The 15,901-nt window shown below is 42.7% G+C and overlaps 1 protein-coding gene and 1 long non-coding RNA gene across 4 annotated transcripts in view; one reads left to right on the top strand and one right to left on the bottom strand.

The window, feature by feature from the left end:
• The window catches only part of LOC119619074 (uncharacterized), a 47,866-nt gene that overhangs the window by 19,048 nt on the left and 12,917 nt on the right, over positions 1 to 15,901 (top strand). The gene's annotated exons all lie outside the window — the stretch shown is intronic.
• Positions 1 to 15,901, bottom strand: part of ATXN3 (ataxin 3) — a 49,397-nt gene that overhangs the window by 6,545 nt on the left and 26,951 nt on the right. For all 3 annotated transcript variants that reach the window (XM_007987623.3, XM_007987624.3, XM_007987621.3), the window contains one exon: positions 5,990 to 6,141. In XM_007987623.3, the coding sequence (XP_007985814.1) occupies positions 5,990 to 6,141 (152 nt within the window). The remainder of the gene's footprint in view (positions 1 to 5,989; positions 6,142 to 15,901) is intronic.

The raw sequence follows: 15,901 nt of genomic DNA on the forward strand, positions 1-15,901 counted from the left end.
AACGTTGAACAAATGGAATCATACAGTATAAGACCCTTTGAGGCTTTTTTGCACTCAGCATAATGCCCCTGAGATCCAGCCACGGTGCTGCCTGTGCCAACAGTTGGTTTCTTTTTAATCCTGACAGTAGAGTATTACATGCTATGGATGTACTACAGTTTGTTTCACTGTAAGACATTTTGGTCATTTCCAGTTTTTGATTATGACAAGTAAAGCTGCTATAAACATTCATGTACATGTTTTTATGAGAATATAAATTTCTATTTTTGGCTGGGCACAGTGGCTCAAGCCTGTAATACAAGCACTTAGGGAGGCGAAGGCAGGCAGACTGCTTGAGCCCAGGAGTTCAAGACCAGCCTGGGCAATTGTGTCAGTGGAACAATGCATCAGTTGTAGGTCTAAATAATGATCTTCCAGGCTGGGTGCGGTGGCTCACGCCTGTAATCTCAGGACTTTGGGAAACTGAGGCGGGTGGATCACGAGGTCAGGAGTTCGAGACCAGCCTGACCAACATGGTGAAACCCCATCTCTACTGAAAATACAAAAAATTAGCCAGTCATGGTGGCACACGCCTGTAGTCTCAGCTACTTGGGAGGCTGAGGCAGGAGATTCGCTTTAACTCAGGAGGCAGAGGTTGCAGTGAGCCGAGATCACACCACTGCACTCCAGCCTTGGTGACAAAGTGAGACTCTGCCTAAAGAAGAAGAAGAAGAAGAAGAAGAAGAAGAAGAAGAAGAAGAAGAAGAAGAAGAAGGAGGATCTTACAAATATTAGCCAAAGAGGCATTCAGCAATTAAAGACATTTAAAATAGTTTTCTAAATGTCTGTTTTTCTTTTTTGACTGTGCAGTATTGCCCAGGCTGGTCTTGAACTCCTGGGCTCAAGCAATCTGCCTGCCTTGGCCTCTCTAAGTGCTAATTACAGCACTTACGGAGTGTAATACTGAAAAAAAAATTAAAAAATAAAATAAATGTATTTCTGTTTTTCTGGGACAAATGCCCAGGAGTATAGATGCTATGTCATACAGGGTACAGGAGTATAGATGCTATGTCATACAGGGTACAGGAGTATAGATGCTATGTCATACAGGGTACAGGAGTATAGATGCTATGTCATACAGGGTACAGGAGTATAGATGCTATGTCATACAGGGTACAGGAGTATAGATGCTATGTCATACAGGGTACAGGAGTATAGATGCTATGTCATATGGTCAGGGTATGTTAAGTTTTTAAACAAATAGTGAAATTACTTTCCAAAGTGCCTGCATCAATTCAAAAGAAATATAGAAAGGTTACCTCCCTTTATATCCTTTGACCCTCCTTCATTTGTAACATAATTGCCTTAAATATTTCCAATATATATACTGAAAACCAAATCAGTGCTATAATTCTTGCTTCAACCATCAAACAATTTAGAAAATTCAAAAGGAGGGTAAAGTCTATTGTGTTTACCCACATTTTACTCTTTTTATTGTTCTTTCTTCCTTCCTGGTGTTCCAAAATTATTTCTTTTATCATTTCTTTTCTGTTTAGAGAAATTCCTTTAGCCATTCCTTTAGGGTAGGTCTGCTGAAGAAAAATTGTTAATTTTCCCTTCACTCCTGAAGGATATTTCTCTGGATGTGTAACTCTGGGTTTAGAGTTGTTTTCTTACTTATTTTTTTTTTTTAGATGAGGTCTCGCTCTGTCACTCAGGCTGGAGTACAGTGGCACAAGCTTGGCTCACAGCAACTTCCACTTCCCGAGTTCAAGCAATTCTCTTGCCTCAGCCTCCTGAGTAGCTGGGACTATAGGTGCCCACCAACAAGCCGAGCTATTTTTTTTTTTTTTTTTTTTTTTGAGACGGAGTCTCACTCAACTACCCAGGCTGGAGTGCAGTGGCCCAACCTTGGCTCACTGCAACCTTTGCCTCCCAGGTTCAAGCGATTCCCCTGCCTCAGCCTCCCAAGTAGCTAGGATTACAGGCGTGTGCCACCACACCCAGCTAAATTTTGTATTTTTAGTAGAGACAGGGTTTCCCCATGTTGGCCAGGCTGGTCTCGAACTCCCGACTTCAGGTGATCCTCTCACTTCAGCCTCCAAAAATGCTGGGATTAGAGGTGTGAACCACCATGCCAGGTGTGAACCACCATGCCCAGCCTAGAGTTTTTTTCTTTCAGCACTAGAAAAAATGTTGTATGTAACCCTTCCTTCTGGCCTTTATGATCTCTCATGGGAAATCTGCTGTCATTCAAATTGCTGTAGGTAAGGTCGTTTCTTGCTAATTTCAAGATCTTCATTTTTTGTCTGCAGTGTTCAGAAATCTGACTATGATATGCCTCTGTGAATTTCTTTGAGTTTATCATATTTCAACTTCATTCAGCTTTTTCAATCCATAGGTTTCTGACTTTTGCGAAATTTGGGAATTGTTCAGCCATGACTTCTTCCTCCAATATTTTTTCAGCCCCACCCTCTTTCTCCTCTCCTTCTGGGACTCCATGACATAAATTTAGATGGAATCTTGCTCTGTTGCCCAGGCTGGAGTGCAGTGGCACAATCTTGGCTCACTGCAGCCTCTGTCTCCCAGGTTTCAGTGATTCTCCTACCTTCACCTCCCCAGTAACTGAGATTACAGGCATGCGCCACCACGCCTGGCTAATTTTTGTATTTTTAGTAGAGATGGGGTTTCACCATGTTGGCCAATCTGGTCTTGAACTCCTGACCTTAAGTGTTCGGCCCACCTCGGCCTCCGAAAGTGCTGGGATTACAGGTGTGAGCCACCATGCCCGGCTTAGTGATTTTCAATTGAATCTTGAAAATTTGGGGTACTATGTTATGAGAATGTGAATCTTATTTACATCTTCCAATTTGGCAAGCCTCCTCTGACACAGCACTGGCAGCAGGAAAAAGGGAGTGCCGCCTCACTACAACCAGAGGGGAGTGAAAAGTTCAGGCTTCTTCAAGGCCTGTGATAACACAGAGTGGTGGTCATGGGGATTACTGCTGAATGCACACGGGAGTTCTAGTCCCCTAGTCCTCCACTGACATCTCTCTGACTGGGAGGGAGAGGAATGCCTTGTTACTGATCCCCACGTGGCCTCCATGGACATTGTGGAGGTGTCCTTGTTACTGCTAGATGCCAGCAACAGTCTGGATTCTCTACTAGGCCTCTTCTCTGACATTACCCCCATAGGAGCCAGAGAGATGCCTATGTATTATTAGGTGGACGTTCAGGGTCCCTGTGACCACTGACACCGTGGGAAAGGAGTGTTATCACCTCCCGGAGGGAAGGAAATCCCCAGCTCCCCAGGCAGCCTTCTCTGACACCATGTTGGCTGGGAAAGGGGAGAAGTGTACCTTATGACTTCCAGGTTGGGATACATATCTTGACTCCCACTCAGCCTTTGCTGACAGGGTTTGGGGCCAGTTTATTCTGTGGTGTTTGACTTTAGTCAAGTGCTTATTATCTAAAAGTTTTTGTCTTGCTAGGCTGCCTCTTTTGGCTAGAGAGAGCAGACTTTTTATGGGGTTTTCTCTTGGTCTGAGCCCACAGCTTCTCCAGCACCAAGCCCAAGATAAATGAGGCAAAAAGAAAATCCAGGCCACTCCCCACCACACTGCTCCTCTGGTTCCAAGGTCCCTAGCCAGTCTGTCTTCTCTCTGCCTTTGAGATTCAGCTTGTTTTTTTTTCTTTTTGAGACGCAGTTTTGCTCTTGTTGCCCAGGCTAGAGTGCAATGGTGTGATCTCAGCTCAGCACAACCTCTGCTTCCCGGGATCGAGCAATTCTCCTGCCTCAGCCTCCCAAGTAGCTAGGATTACAGGCATGCACCACCATGCCCAACTAATTTTGTATTTTTAGTAGAGACAGGGTTTCTGCACATTGGTCAGGCTGGTCTTGAACTCCCGACCTCAGGTGATCTGCCCACCTCAGCCTCCCAAAGTGCTGGGATTACACGTGTGAGCCACCGCGCCTGGCCCAGCTTATGTTTTATACAAATGTTGAGGTGTCTTGGCTGTACTTAAGAGGAGGAATAGAAAAAAGTACCAGTTCATCCCTTTTATTATTCAATTGTTTGGATATACCACAGTTTGTGTATTCATTAACTAAATGAAGGTCTACATTTAGGCAGCTTATAATTTTGGGCAATTTATGAATAAAGATGCTATAATCTTTTTTTTTGCTTTTTTTGAGATGAAGTTTCGGTCTTGTCACCCAGGCTGAAGTGCAGTGGTACGATCTTGGCTCACTGCAACCTCCGCCTCCCGGGTTCAAGCGATTCTCCTGCCTCAGCCTCCTGGGATTACATGTGCCCACTATCACATCCAGCAAATTTTTGTATTTTTAGCAGAGAAGGGGTTTCACCATGTTGGCCAGGCTGGTCTTGAACTCCTGACCTCAGGTGATCCACCGGCCTCGGCCTCCCAAAGTGCCGGGATAACAGGCGTAAGTCACTGTGTCCAGCCCTTTTTTTTTGAGACAGTCTTGCTCTGTCACCCAGGCTGGAGTATTGTGGCATGATCTCGGCTCACTGCAACCTCCGCCTCCCGGGTTCATGTGATTCTCCTGCCTCAGCCTCCTGAAGAGCTGGTACTACAGGTGCCTGCCATCAAGCCTGGCTAATTTTTGTATCTGAAGTAGAGACGGGGTTTTGCCATGTTGGCTAGGCTGGTCTTGAACTCTTCACCTCAGGTGATCCACCAACTTCGGCCTCCCAAAGTGCTGGAATAGGCATGGGCCACCATGCCTGGCCAGCTATAAGCATTTGATATAAGTTTTTATGTGAACCTAAGTTTTCTTTTCTCTTGGTTATATATACACGATTAGGATGGCTGGATCATATGGCTAAGTATACATTTATCAAAAAAAATGCCAAACTGTTTCCCAAAGCTGTACACTTTTACATTCCCATTAACAGTGTATGAGTCTCAGCTGCCTGGATCCTTGCCAACACTTGGTATTGTCAGTTTTATTTCCTCATTAAGCCACACCTACAGGGGTGCCGTGGTATCTCATTGTGGTTTTATTGTGCATCTCCCTGTGACTAGTGATGCTGAGAGTCTCTTCATGGGCGTGTCATCCCTATGTCTTATTTGAAGTACCTTTTCAAATTCTTCACCTTTTTATTGAGTTGTTTTCTTATTGTTCAGTTTTAAGAGTTCTTTATATATTCTGCTTATAATTTCTTTGTCAGATACAGTTACTTTTTCTCTCAACTTCTACTACTAATTGGCCAAACTTTAAGACATATTTAAACCGAGATCTGGAAAGTAACTCTGCACTTCCCACTGTTATTTAGATTATACTCAAGTATTTTTCATTTTCCAGGTGGTAAAATGTAATTTATTTTTCACCTACTAATATTCATGATTTCTGGCCGGGCACGGTGGCTCACACCTGTAATCCCAGCACTTTGGGAGGCCAAGATCATGAGGTCAGGAGATTGAGACAATCCTGGCTAACACAGTGAAACCCTGTCTCTACTAAAAATACAAAAACTTAGCCAGGTGAGGTGGCAGGCACCTGTAGTCCCAGCTACTTGGGAGGCTGAGGCAGGAGAATGGCGTGAACCCGGGAAGCGGAGCTTGCAGTGAGCCAAGACTGCGCCACTGCACTCCAGCTTGGGCGACAGAGCGAGACTCCATCTCAAAAAATAAAAAATAAATAAAAAATCATGATTTCTAAGGAATTTTTGGAGACTGTACAAATTACTGTGAAGTTTAAATTATTATGTTAAAGTAGTCATTAAATGTTCTAGCAATCCTCTCCTGCCTTGGTTTCCCAAAGTGCTGGGATTACAGGTGTGAGCCACCACATCTAGCCTTTTTTTTTTTTTTTTGGTAACTGCTCCTTAATCCAGGGAAATTTAGTAGATTACAAATTTACTTAAGAGTCTTAATATGATTAAAGAGGGGATGAAGAATAATGTAAAGCAAAAATCAGATGGAGCCCATATGTCAGATGAAAGTGTGAAGGTAGCGAACATGATGAATGGTGAGCAGGCCTTACCTAGATCACTCCCAAGTGCTCCTGAACTGGTGGTTGGCCTTTCACATGGATGTGAACTCTGTCCTGATAGGTCCCCCTGCTGCTGCTGCTGCTGCTTCTGCTGCTGCTTCTGCTGCTGCTGCTGCTGCTGCTGTTGCTGCTTTTGCTGCTGTCTGAAACATTCAAAAGTGAATGTATATTTATAAAACAAAACTTAAAAGAATAAATACACCATGAGAAAAACTATTCATGTGGAAAATACACTGTTCCACAAATCAAAGTAGTCACTGGCATTAAAAGAATGCAAGAGCAGTTAGTTTGATATAGATTACTTTAAAATATAGAAGTGCTGATCCTAGGAAACCTAGACATAAAATTTAAATTTATCAGACAAATTAAGAAGTAGGTATTTTCATCACAACACAACCTATCATGGCCGGGCATGGTGGCTCACACCTGTAATCCCAGCATTTTGGGAGGCCGAGGCAGGTGGATGGCTTGAGGTCAGGAGTTTGACACCAGCCTGGCCAACACAGTGAAAACCCATCTCTACTAAAAATACAAAAATTAGCCAGGTGTGGTGGCAGGCACCTGTAATCCCAGCTACTTTGGGAGGCTGAGGCAGGAGAATCACTTGAACTGGGAAGGTAGAGATTGCAGTGAGCCAAGATCGAGCCACTGCACTCCAGTCTGGGTGACAGAGCAAGATTCTGTCTCAAAAAACAAACAAACCTACCTATCATACAAAAAGATTCACTGGTAGCTATTCTTATGCAAATGAGTGTTGGTTTATAGACCTTTAATATTGTTGAAAGTCACCGAAAATAAGTACCTTTGATCAGATAAAGCATCTCAAACTACCATGTGAGTTAACATAATGTTTCCATGGCTGGCTCATTCTTTTGATTCAGGTCTGAGCTTAACAATCTCCCCAGAGATGCCTTTCCTGACCATCCCACCAAAAGTCGCCATCTGACATTCCCATTATTTCATCACTTTGTTTTAATTCTCAGCATAAACTTACCATCTGGTATTCTCTTTATTTCCCTCTTTATGGCATGTAAGCTAATGAGAGTGCAAATGTTAACTTGTTCATCTATTTCAACAGTGCTGATAACCATGCTGTTACAACACAGTAAGCATTCACTGAACACTTGATAAATGAAAACTACTATTTAACACACATTATCAGATTTTAAGTAATATTGATTGCATTCAGCTCCTCTGTAATTTTTTCAAAAGGAAAAACAATGTAATTCAAATCCCCATTTTTAAAATGTTTAAACATGATAGTTACGATGTAAATATGTAGGAATATATTCTTGTACTTAGAAAATACACACTGAACAACTGAGACATAATGGAAAATCATATCTGCATATTATTCCCAAATGGTTCAGAAAGGCCAACAGTTGGGGAATCTGGGTGAAGGATGTAAGGCGCTCTGTGTACTATTTCTGCTTTTATGTAAATCTGAAATTACAGGTCAAGCATCCCAAATCCGAAAATCTGAAATCGAAATGCTCCAAAATCAGAAACTTTTTGAGCATCAACATGATACTCAAAGGAGGTGCTCAGTGCAGCACTTCAGATTTGAGATTTTGGATTTGGAATGCTTAACTGGCAAGTATAGTGCAAATATTCACAAATCCTATAAAACCCCAAATCGAAAACACTTCTAGTCTCAAGCATTTTGGATAAGGGATACTCAATCTATATTTCATATATGTAAATACAAACACAGAAAACCAAAAACCAAAACTTACCAACAGCTGACAATCTCAGTGAGAAGCCATAGGTTTAAAAAAAAAAAAAAAAAGAAAGATTGCTTCTCGGTCTTTTGGCTAAGATCAAGGTATTAAAAAAAAAAAAAAGGGGGTATATAGGAATTTGAAAAGGAACCAGAATTTTTAAACTACTGGCAATAATTATGAATAGAATTACACATTTTTTCTAGAGTTCCTCTCAATTTTGTGTTTTAAAAGTGTGAACAAAAAATAAAGTTCAACCAATGAGAACTGCAATTTTTCCCTGTTGGTCTCTAAGCCCGAATACTGACCTGTGTGTAGGTGTAAGACTTTAGTGTGCATGGCTAACGATGCACATAAGGGCAGTATCCTCCCATTAGCAAATCCTGATGCTGCGACATGGCACAAGAAAGACGAACTGAGTACAGAGAATTCCTGGCACATCAGCTATCACTCCATGTCCTCTTCCCCTCCACTCAAGAAGGTATGTGAGAATGCAAGGGAGTGACAGGTAAGGTAGCAATTTTAGAGGAATAGCCTTTATTCTACTTTTAGTTTATGAAAATTGAGAAGTAAATCAATTGCCCACCTTGAAACAATGTTGACACCTTCCAGCTGTGAAGACACTGAGATGGAACATGTTTAAGTGGCACTCAGCATCCACTCCCACTGTGCCATCAATATTATAGAGGCTACAAAGCTAAAAGCTACATGTCTTAGATTATTTTACAAGTAGGATTCTGGTTACAAATTAAGTGCTCACATGAGCTTTAAAAGGCCAAAATGGGTTAAGCACGGTGGCTTGCGCCTGTAATCCTAGCACTTCGGGAGGCCAAGGCAGGTGGATCACCCGAGGTCAGGAGTTCAAGACCGGCCTGGCCAACATGGCGAAACTGTCTCTACTAAAAATACAAAAATTGTCTGGGCATGGTGGCTCATGCCTGTAATCCCAGCACTTTGGAAGGCTGAGGCGGGCAGATCATGAGGTCAGGAGTTCGAGACCAGCCTGGCCAACATGGTGAAATCCCATCTCTGTTAAAAATACAAAAAAATTAGCTGGGTGTGTTGGTGCGTGCCTGTAGTCCCAGCTACTTAGGAGGCTGAGGCAGGAGAATTGCTTGAACCCGGGAGGCGGAGGTTGTAGTAAGCCCAGATCATACCACTACACTCCAGCCTGGGTGACAGAGCAAGACTCTATCTCAAAAAAACAAAACAGAAACAAAAGTTAGCCAGGCATGGTGCTGCACAGCTGTAGTCCCAGCTACTCGGGAGGCTGAAGCAGGAGAATTGCTTGAAACTGGAAGTCAGAGGTTGCAATGAGCCAAGATGCCACCATTGCACTCTGGTCTGGGCAACAGAGTAAGACTCCATCTCCAAAAAAAAAAAAAAAAAAAAAAAAAAAGGCACAAATGGGCCAGGCATGGTGGCTCACACCTGTAATCCCAACACTTTGGGAAGCTGAGGCGGGCGAATCACCTGAAGTCAGGAGTTCGAGACCAGCCTGGTCAACATGGCAAAACCCCACCTCTACTAAAAATAAGAAAATTGGCTGGGCGCAGTGGCGGGTGCCTATAATCTCAGCTACTCAGAAGGCTGAGGCAGGACAATTGTTTGAAGCTGGGAGGTGGAGGTTGCAGTGAGCCAAGATCACACAACTGCACTCTAGCCTGGGCGACAGACAAGAGTCTGTCTCAAAAAATAAAATAAAATAAATAGGCAGAAATAAGGCCAGCCATCTCCCTACTTTGGTTGTTCTCTAGTGGCAAGCAAAGTCATGGAGATGCCAGTCCCAAAATTCTGCTTCACTGCTTTTGCAGTGGGGGCCAGACTTCCCATGTCTAGGCAATGTGGTGGCAGCTTTCTAAGCCCAGGATCATTGCTATAGCAGTGTGTTCTTAAATTTAATATCCTCATTACCCATTGTGCCAATTGGGGCAGTGGTTACAGCTCTTCCTGCAAGTTGGTTTGTGGTACTCTGGAGGCCTGGCTAAGATCTGCACCTTCATCTTTTCTTAAGATTATGTAAAACCCTAATTTCTATATTAAGTACTTTTTCTCCTTAAAACATTCCCAGTAGTTTCTGTTTCTCAACACTGTTTGATAAATTATACCATCACTGAAGTGGTGGCTCAAGTATTAGTCAATCAAAAACTCATAGCGATCCATGTCCATGAAGATATTTGTGTCTCTCCTTGTTACAAAACATTTGTAACTATGTTTTTTGTAGCAGAAAGAATCTGCATCTGTTTCAAAACCACACCTAGAGAAGACATTAATAATTGCCAACATGCATGTATGGAATCCTTTACAGTTTATAAAATAGTTTCACACACATTGCTTAATTTCATACTTATGTGAGTTAAGGCAGGTTTTACAGTGACACAGCTGATGTAGTAGAGTTTTGCTTGGGGTTTTACAGTGGTAAAACAGATTTAGAGACTCCTGCTGGAAAAAATGTCATGGCTTAAAAATATTATTTAATGACTCATAAATTATGAATCTGTAATAGGGAGACTTTTTAACAGTATATATATAGATATATTTTGAGATGGAGTCTCGCTCTGTAGCCCAGGCTGGAGTGCAGTGGCACAATCTTGGCTCACTGCAAGCTCTGCCTCCTGGGTTCACACCATTCTCCTGCTTCAGTCTCCCGAGTAGCTGGGACTACAGGCGCCTGTCACCACGCCTGGCTAATTTTTTGTATTTTTAATAGAGACGGGGTTTCACTGTGTTAGCCAGGATGGTCTCGATCTCCTGACCTTGTGATCTGCCCGCCTTGCCTTCCCAAAGTGCTGGGATTACAGGCGTGAGCCACCACTCCCGGCTTAACAGTATTTTTTACACTAGAGAGAAACTAGTTTTTGTCGTTGTTGTTGTTATTTTTTTGAGATAGAGTCTCGCTCTTGTCGCCTAGGCTGTAGTGCAACGGCATTACCTCGGTTCACTGCAACCTCTGCCTACCAGGTTCGAGTGATTCTCCTGCCTCAGCCTGCCGAATAGCTGGGATTACAGTGCCCACCACCACACTCGGCTAATTTTTTGTATTTTTAGTAGAGAAGAGGTTTTGCCATATTGGCCAGGCTGGTCTCGAACTCCTGACCTCAGATGATTCGCCTGTCTTGGCCTCCAAAAGTGCTGGGATTACAAGTGTGAGCCACAGCGCCCGGCCTAAACTAGTTTTTTTAATGCATGAAAACTATGATTACTTTATGGATTTATGCAATTACTTTATGATTTTCTTTATGCATGAATACTATGATTACTATATTCAGTATGAAGCTTCAAATACTCAAAAAGGGAATAGAAAAACTAGAAAATCATACAAATAACAAATCAGAACCAGGGTCAATTTGGGAAGGGTAAGAGGTAAGAAAGAGTTAGCTTGATAACCTTAGAGCCAAGCTCCCAAAGACAGAACCTAGAGATACAAGGAACTACCTAGGCTAAGTAATCAGGAATTTTAGTGAAAAGCAAATATTAGCTTCTCAGCTCTCCTACTAATGAGCTCTATAAGGTTTTGAATGCAAACCATTGTTAAAAATGAACATCAAGAAGTTAGTTCTTAACTCTTCTCAGCAACATGTGACTATGTAAGATGTTCTCAAGCTCTTTCCAAATTCTCAACAGTATTTGCAAAGTCGAGCCAAGAGGCTGAAGCTGGTAACCATCACTGCACACTTTCCTCCTCAATCAATCCTGCTCCAATTAGGAAGGAGGTATATCGAGATTTGAACATTTTTAAAGGGTACAAGGTTGCCTGACCCTGTTTACTAAAAAGCACTAGTTATTGCTGACATTGTTCTTGTTATAACTTACTTAGTCATTATTGGGCATTACTGAATTATCTTTACTACTATAAAACGTTCAGGCCAGGTGCAGTGGCTCATGCCTGTAATCCCAGCGCGCTGGGAGGCCCAGGCAGGCGAATTGCCTGAGGTCAGGAGTTCGAGCCCAGTCTGGCCAACATAGTGAAACCCTGTCTCTACTAAAAATACAAAAAAAATTAGCCGGGCGTGGTGACATGCGCCTGTAATCCCAGCTACTTGGGAGGCAGGGGAATTGCTTGAACCAGGGAGGTGGAGGTTGCAGTGAGCCAAGATCACGCCACTGCACTCCAGTCTGGGTGACAAAAGCGAGACCCTGTCTCAAAAAAGAAAAAAAAAAAAGTTCAATTTGTTGGAAGTTTCATATTTTTAATCCAATTTTTAAAAAATTTTAAGTAAAAGAGGGGTTTATTTTTATGCTTTAAATATACTTTCATTTTCTTAGATATACCTATAAATTTTGTATTATAGTTTCTGTATGATGTATGTCTTTAGACCATTATATGGCAAAAAATGGCATAAAAAAAAGTCTGATGGCCGGGCACGGTGGCACACGCCTGTAATCCCAGAACTTTGGGAGGCCAAGGTGGGCAGATTGCCTGAGCTCAGGAGTTCGAAACCAGGCTGGGTAACATGGTGAAACCCCATCTCTACAAAAAACACGAAAATTAGCCGGGCATGGTGGCACTTGTCTGTGATCCCGGCTACTTGGGAGGCTGAAGGAGAAGAATCGCTTAAACTCAGAGGGCGGAGGTTGCAGTGAGCCGAGATTGTGCCACTACATGCCAGCCTGGGTGACAGAGTGAGATTTCGTCTCAAAAAAGAAAAAAAAAAAAGTCTCAAATAACATGATGAAAGTATCACATGGGAATTATTCTGGAAAGCAATTTAGAAATCTGTACCAAGGCCTTAAAAATGTTCATACCCTTTAACCCAGTAATCTGACATCCTCAGTAAAAAGAAGAAATGATGAGACATTTGAGGCATAGAGGCAATATAAGAATTGTTCATTGCAATATTAATTATAATAGCAGAATTCAAAAGGCACATATATAAATTATGCCACATCCATTCATTTTATGAAATATCATGCAGCCTGTTACAAAGACTATTTACTGTCAGAGGAAATGAGTACAACACTTACAAGGTAAGTGTGTAAAAGTCACAGAAAGAGAATGTGCCAAAATACTAACATCAGTTACTGAAGGAGGTGACGGTATTTTTTTTTTTTTTTTTTTTTTTTTGAGACAGAGCCTTGCTCTGTCGCCCAGGCTGGAGCGCAGTAGTGCGATCTCTGCTCAATGCAAGCTCCGCCTCCTGAGTTCACGCCATTCTCCTGCCTCAGCCTCCTGAGTAGCTGGGACTACAGGCACCTGCCATCACACCCAGCTAATTTTTTTTGTATTTTTTAGTAGAGACGGGGTTTCACTGTGTTAGCCAGGATGGTCTCCATCTCCTGACCTTGTGATCTGCCTGCCTTGGCCTCCCAAAGTGCTGGGATTGCAGGAGTGAGCTACCGCCCCTTTTTCACTTTTTGAGACAGAGTCTCGCTGTGTCACCTAGGATAGAGTGCAGTGGCACAATCTCGGCTCACTGTAACCTCCACCTCTGGGTTCAAACAATTCTCCTGCCTCAGCCTCCAAAGTAGCTGCAATTACAGGTGTGTGCCGCCATGCCCGACTAATTTTTTTGTATTTTTAGGAGAGACAGGCTTTCGCCATGTTGGCTAGGCTGGTATTGAACTCATGGCCTCAAATGATCTGCTTGCCTCAGCCTCCAAAAGTGCTGGGATTACAGACATGAGCCACTACACCTGGCCATGTATGCTTTCTTTTAATTTTGATATTTCTTTTTTTTGTTTGTTCTTTTGAGATAGAGTTTCACTCTGTCATCCAGGTTGGAGTGCAGTGGGGTGATCTCAGCTCACTGCAAACTCCACCTCCTGGGTTCAAGCGATTCTCCTGTTTCAGCCTCCTGAGTAGCTGGGATTACAGGGGCTCGCCATCATGCCCAGCTAATTTTTGTATTTTTAGTGGCAACGGGGTTTCGTCACATTGGCCAGGCTGGTCTTGAACTCCTGACCCTCCTGACCTCAGGTGATCTGCTCGCCTCAGCCTCCCAAAGTGCTGGGATTAGAGGTGTGAGCCATTGTGCCCGGCCAATTTAGATATTTCTTAAAATAAAATTTCCAGAATATTAGTTTTTCTAATTAAGTAGATTTAAGTTATTTTTTATTTATTTGAGACAGAGTTTCACTCTTTTTGCCAAGGCTAGAGTGCAGTGGCAAGATCTCAGCTCACCACAACCTCTGTCTCCCTGATTCTCCTGCCTCAGCCTCCCAACTAGCTGGGATTACAGGCATGTGCCACCACGCCCGGCTATTTTTTTGTGTTTTTAGTAGAGATGGGGTTTCTCCATGTTGGTCAGGCTGGTCTTGAACTCCTGACCTCAGGTGATTCGCCTGCCTCCGCCTCCCAAAGTGCTGGGATTACAGGTGTGAGCCACCGCGCCTGGCCTTAGATTTAAGTTATTTTTTACATTAACTAGATAATTGGTGATATAGAATTACAATTAATTATCATGATTATTTTATGACAATAGCATTTAACTATGTTAAAAAAAAGTTCATATATTTTAGAGACATATATTAAAATGGTTATACAACAAATGATATGATGATTGAGATTTGTTACAAAATAATCCAAACTTGTAGGTGGGACAGTGGAAAGAATGGGAGATGGGAGTATTATAAAACGAGACTGGGCCAGGTGCAGTGGCTCATGCCTGTAATCCCAGCACTTTGGGAGGCCGAGGCAGGTGGATCACTTGAGGTCAGGAGTTTAAGACCAGCCTGGGCAACATGGTGAAACCCTGTGTCTACTAAAAATATATGAATTAGCTGGGCATGGTGGTGTGCACCTGTAATCCCAGCTACGTGGGAGGCTGAAGTGGGAGAATTGCTTGAACCCAGGAGGCAGAGGTTGCAGTGAGCAGAAATTGTGCCAATGCACTCCAGTCTGGGCAACAGAGCAAGACTCCACCTCAAAAAAAAAAAAAAAAAGCAGGATTGGCCGTGTGCTAGTATTTGTTGAATCTGGGTGATAAACAAGAGTTCATTATGCTAGTTTTTCTACTTTTGTATAAATTTGGAGTTTATTATAATAAAAAAGTTAATTTTGAAACTTAAAAGTAAAAAGCACTAATAAGCACTACTTTGAAATTTAACATATAATTAGCCATTAATCTATGCTGAATAAAGACTAGAAATATCTCACATTAAGAGGATGTCAGCTGATCAGAATTTTCCTTCATCTACTTCTGAGTTGTGACTTAAAAACAAAACAGAAAAAAAGGTAAATATTTTCTTCATTATACCATCAAATGTAAAATGAGCCAATATTTTTAGGTGCTGCTAATATACTGTCAATTATGATTGTAAGATACTTCTCAATTTCAGAGACGTTGAAATGTGAAACTATGTGCATCTTAGAATGGATGAAATACAGCAATGGCAGGTCAGATTCAGCTATGAGTCTTTTGTTTTCTGACCTAGGATCAGCGGGTCTGATTATTTATCTTGTAATTTTTAACATGGAGTTTTCTTTTTCTTTTTTTTTTGAGACGAGGTCTCGCTCTTGTCCCCAGGCTGGAGTGCAGTGGCACAATCTCAGCTCACTGCAACTTCTGCCTCCCGGATTCAAGCGATTCTCTGGCCTCAGCCTCCCGAGTAGCTGGGATTATAGACACCCACCACCACGCCCAGCTAATTTTTGTTTTGGTTTTTTTAAGACGGAGTTTCACTCTTGTTGCCCAGGCTGGAGAGCAATGGTGCGATCTCAGCTCACCACAACCTCCGCCTCCCGGGTTCAAGCGATTCTCCTGCCTCCCAAAAACTCACTCCCAAAAACCCGCCTTGGCCTCCCAAAATGGTGGGATTACAGGCGTAAGCCACTGCGCCCAGCCTTTTCTTTTTCTTTTTTTAAAAAAGTGGGGGACAAAAGTCTGAATGATAGTTACTTGAAAAGAATGTATTTTCTTTTTTTTTTTTTTTGAGACGGAGTCTGGCTCTGTCGCCCAGGCTGGAGTGCAGTGGCCGGATCTCAGCTCACTGCAAGCTCCGCCTCCGGGGTTTACGCCATTCTCCTGCCTCAGCCTCCCGAGTAGCTGGGACTACAGGCGCCGCCACCACGCCCGGCTAGTTTTTTGTATTTTTAGTAGAGACGGGGTTTCACTGTGTTAGCCAGGATGGTCTCGATCTCCTGACGTCGTGATCCGCCCGTCTCGGCCTCCCAAAGTGCTGGGATTACAGGCTTGAGCCACCGCGCTCAGCCAAGAATGTATTTTCATACAGTGGAATTCCT

The sequence above is a fragment of the Chlorocebus sabaeus genome, chromosome 24 (assembly GCF_047675955.1).
Source record: "Chlorocebus sabaeus isolate Y175 chromosome 24, mChlSab1.0.hap1, whole genome shotgun sequence".
NCBI classification, from domain to species: Eukaryota; Metazoa; Chordata; class Mammalia; order Primates; family Cercopithecidae; genus Chlorocebus; species Chlorocebus sabaeus.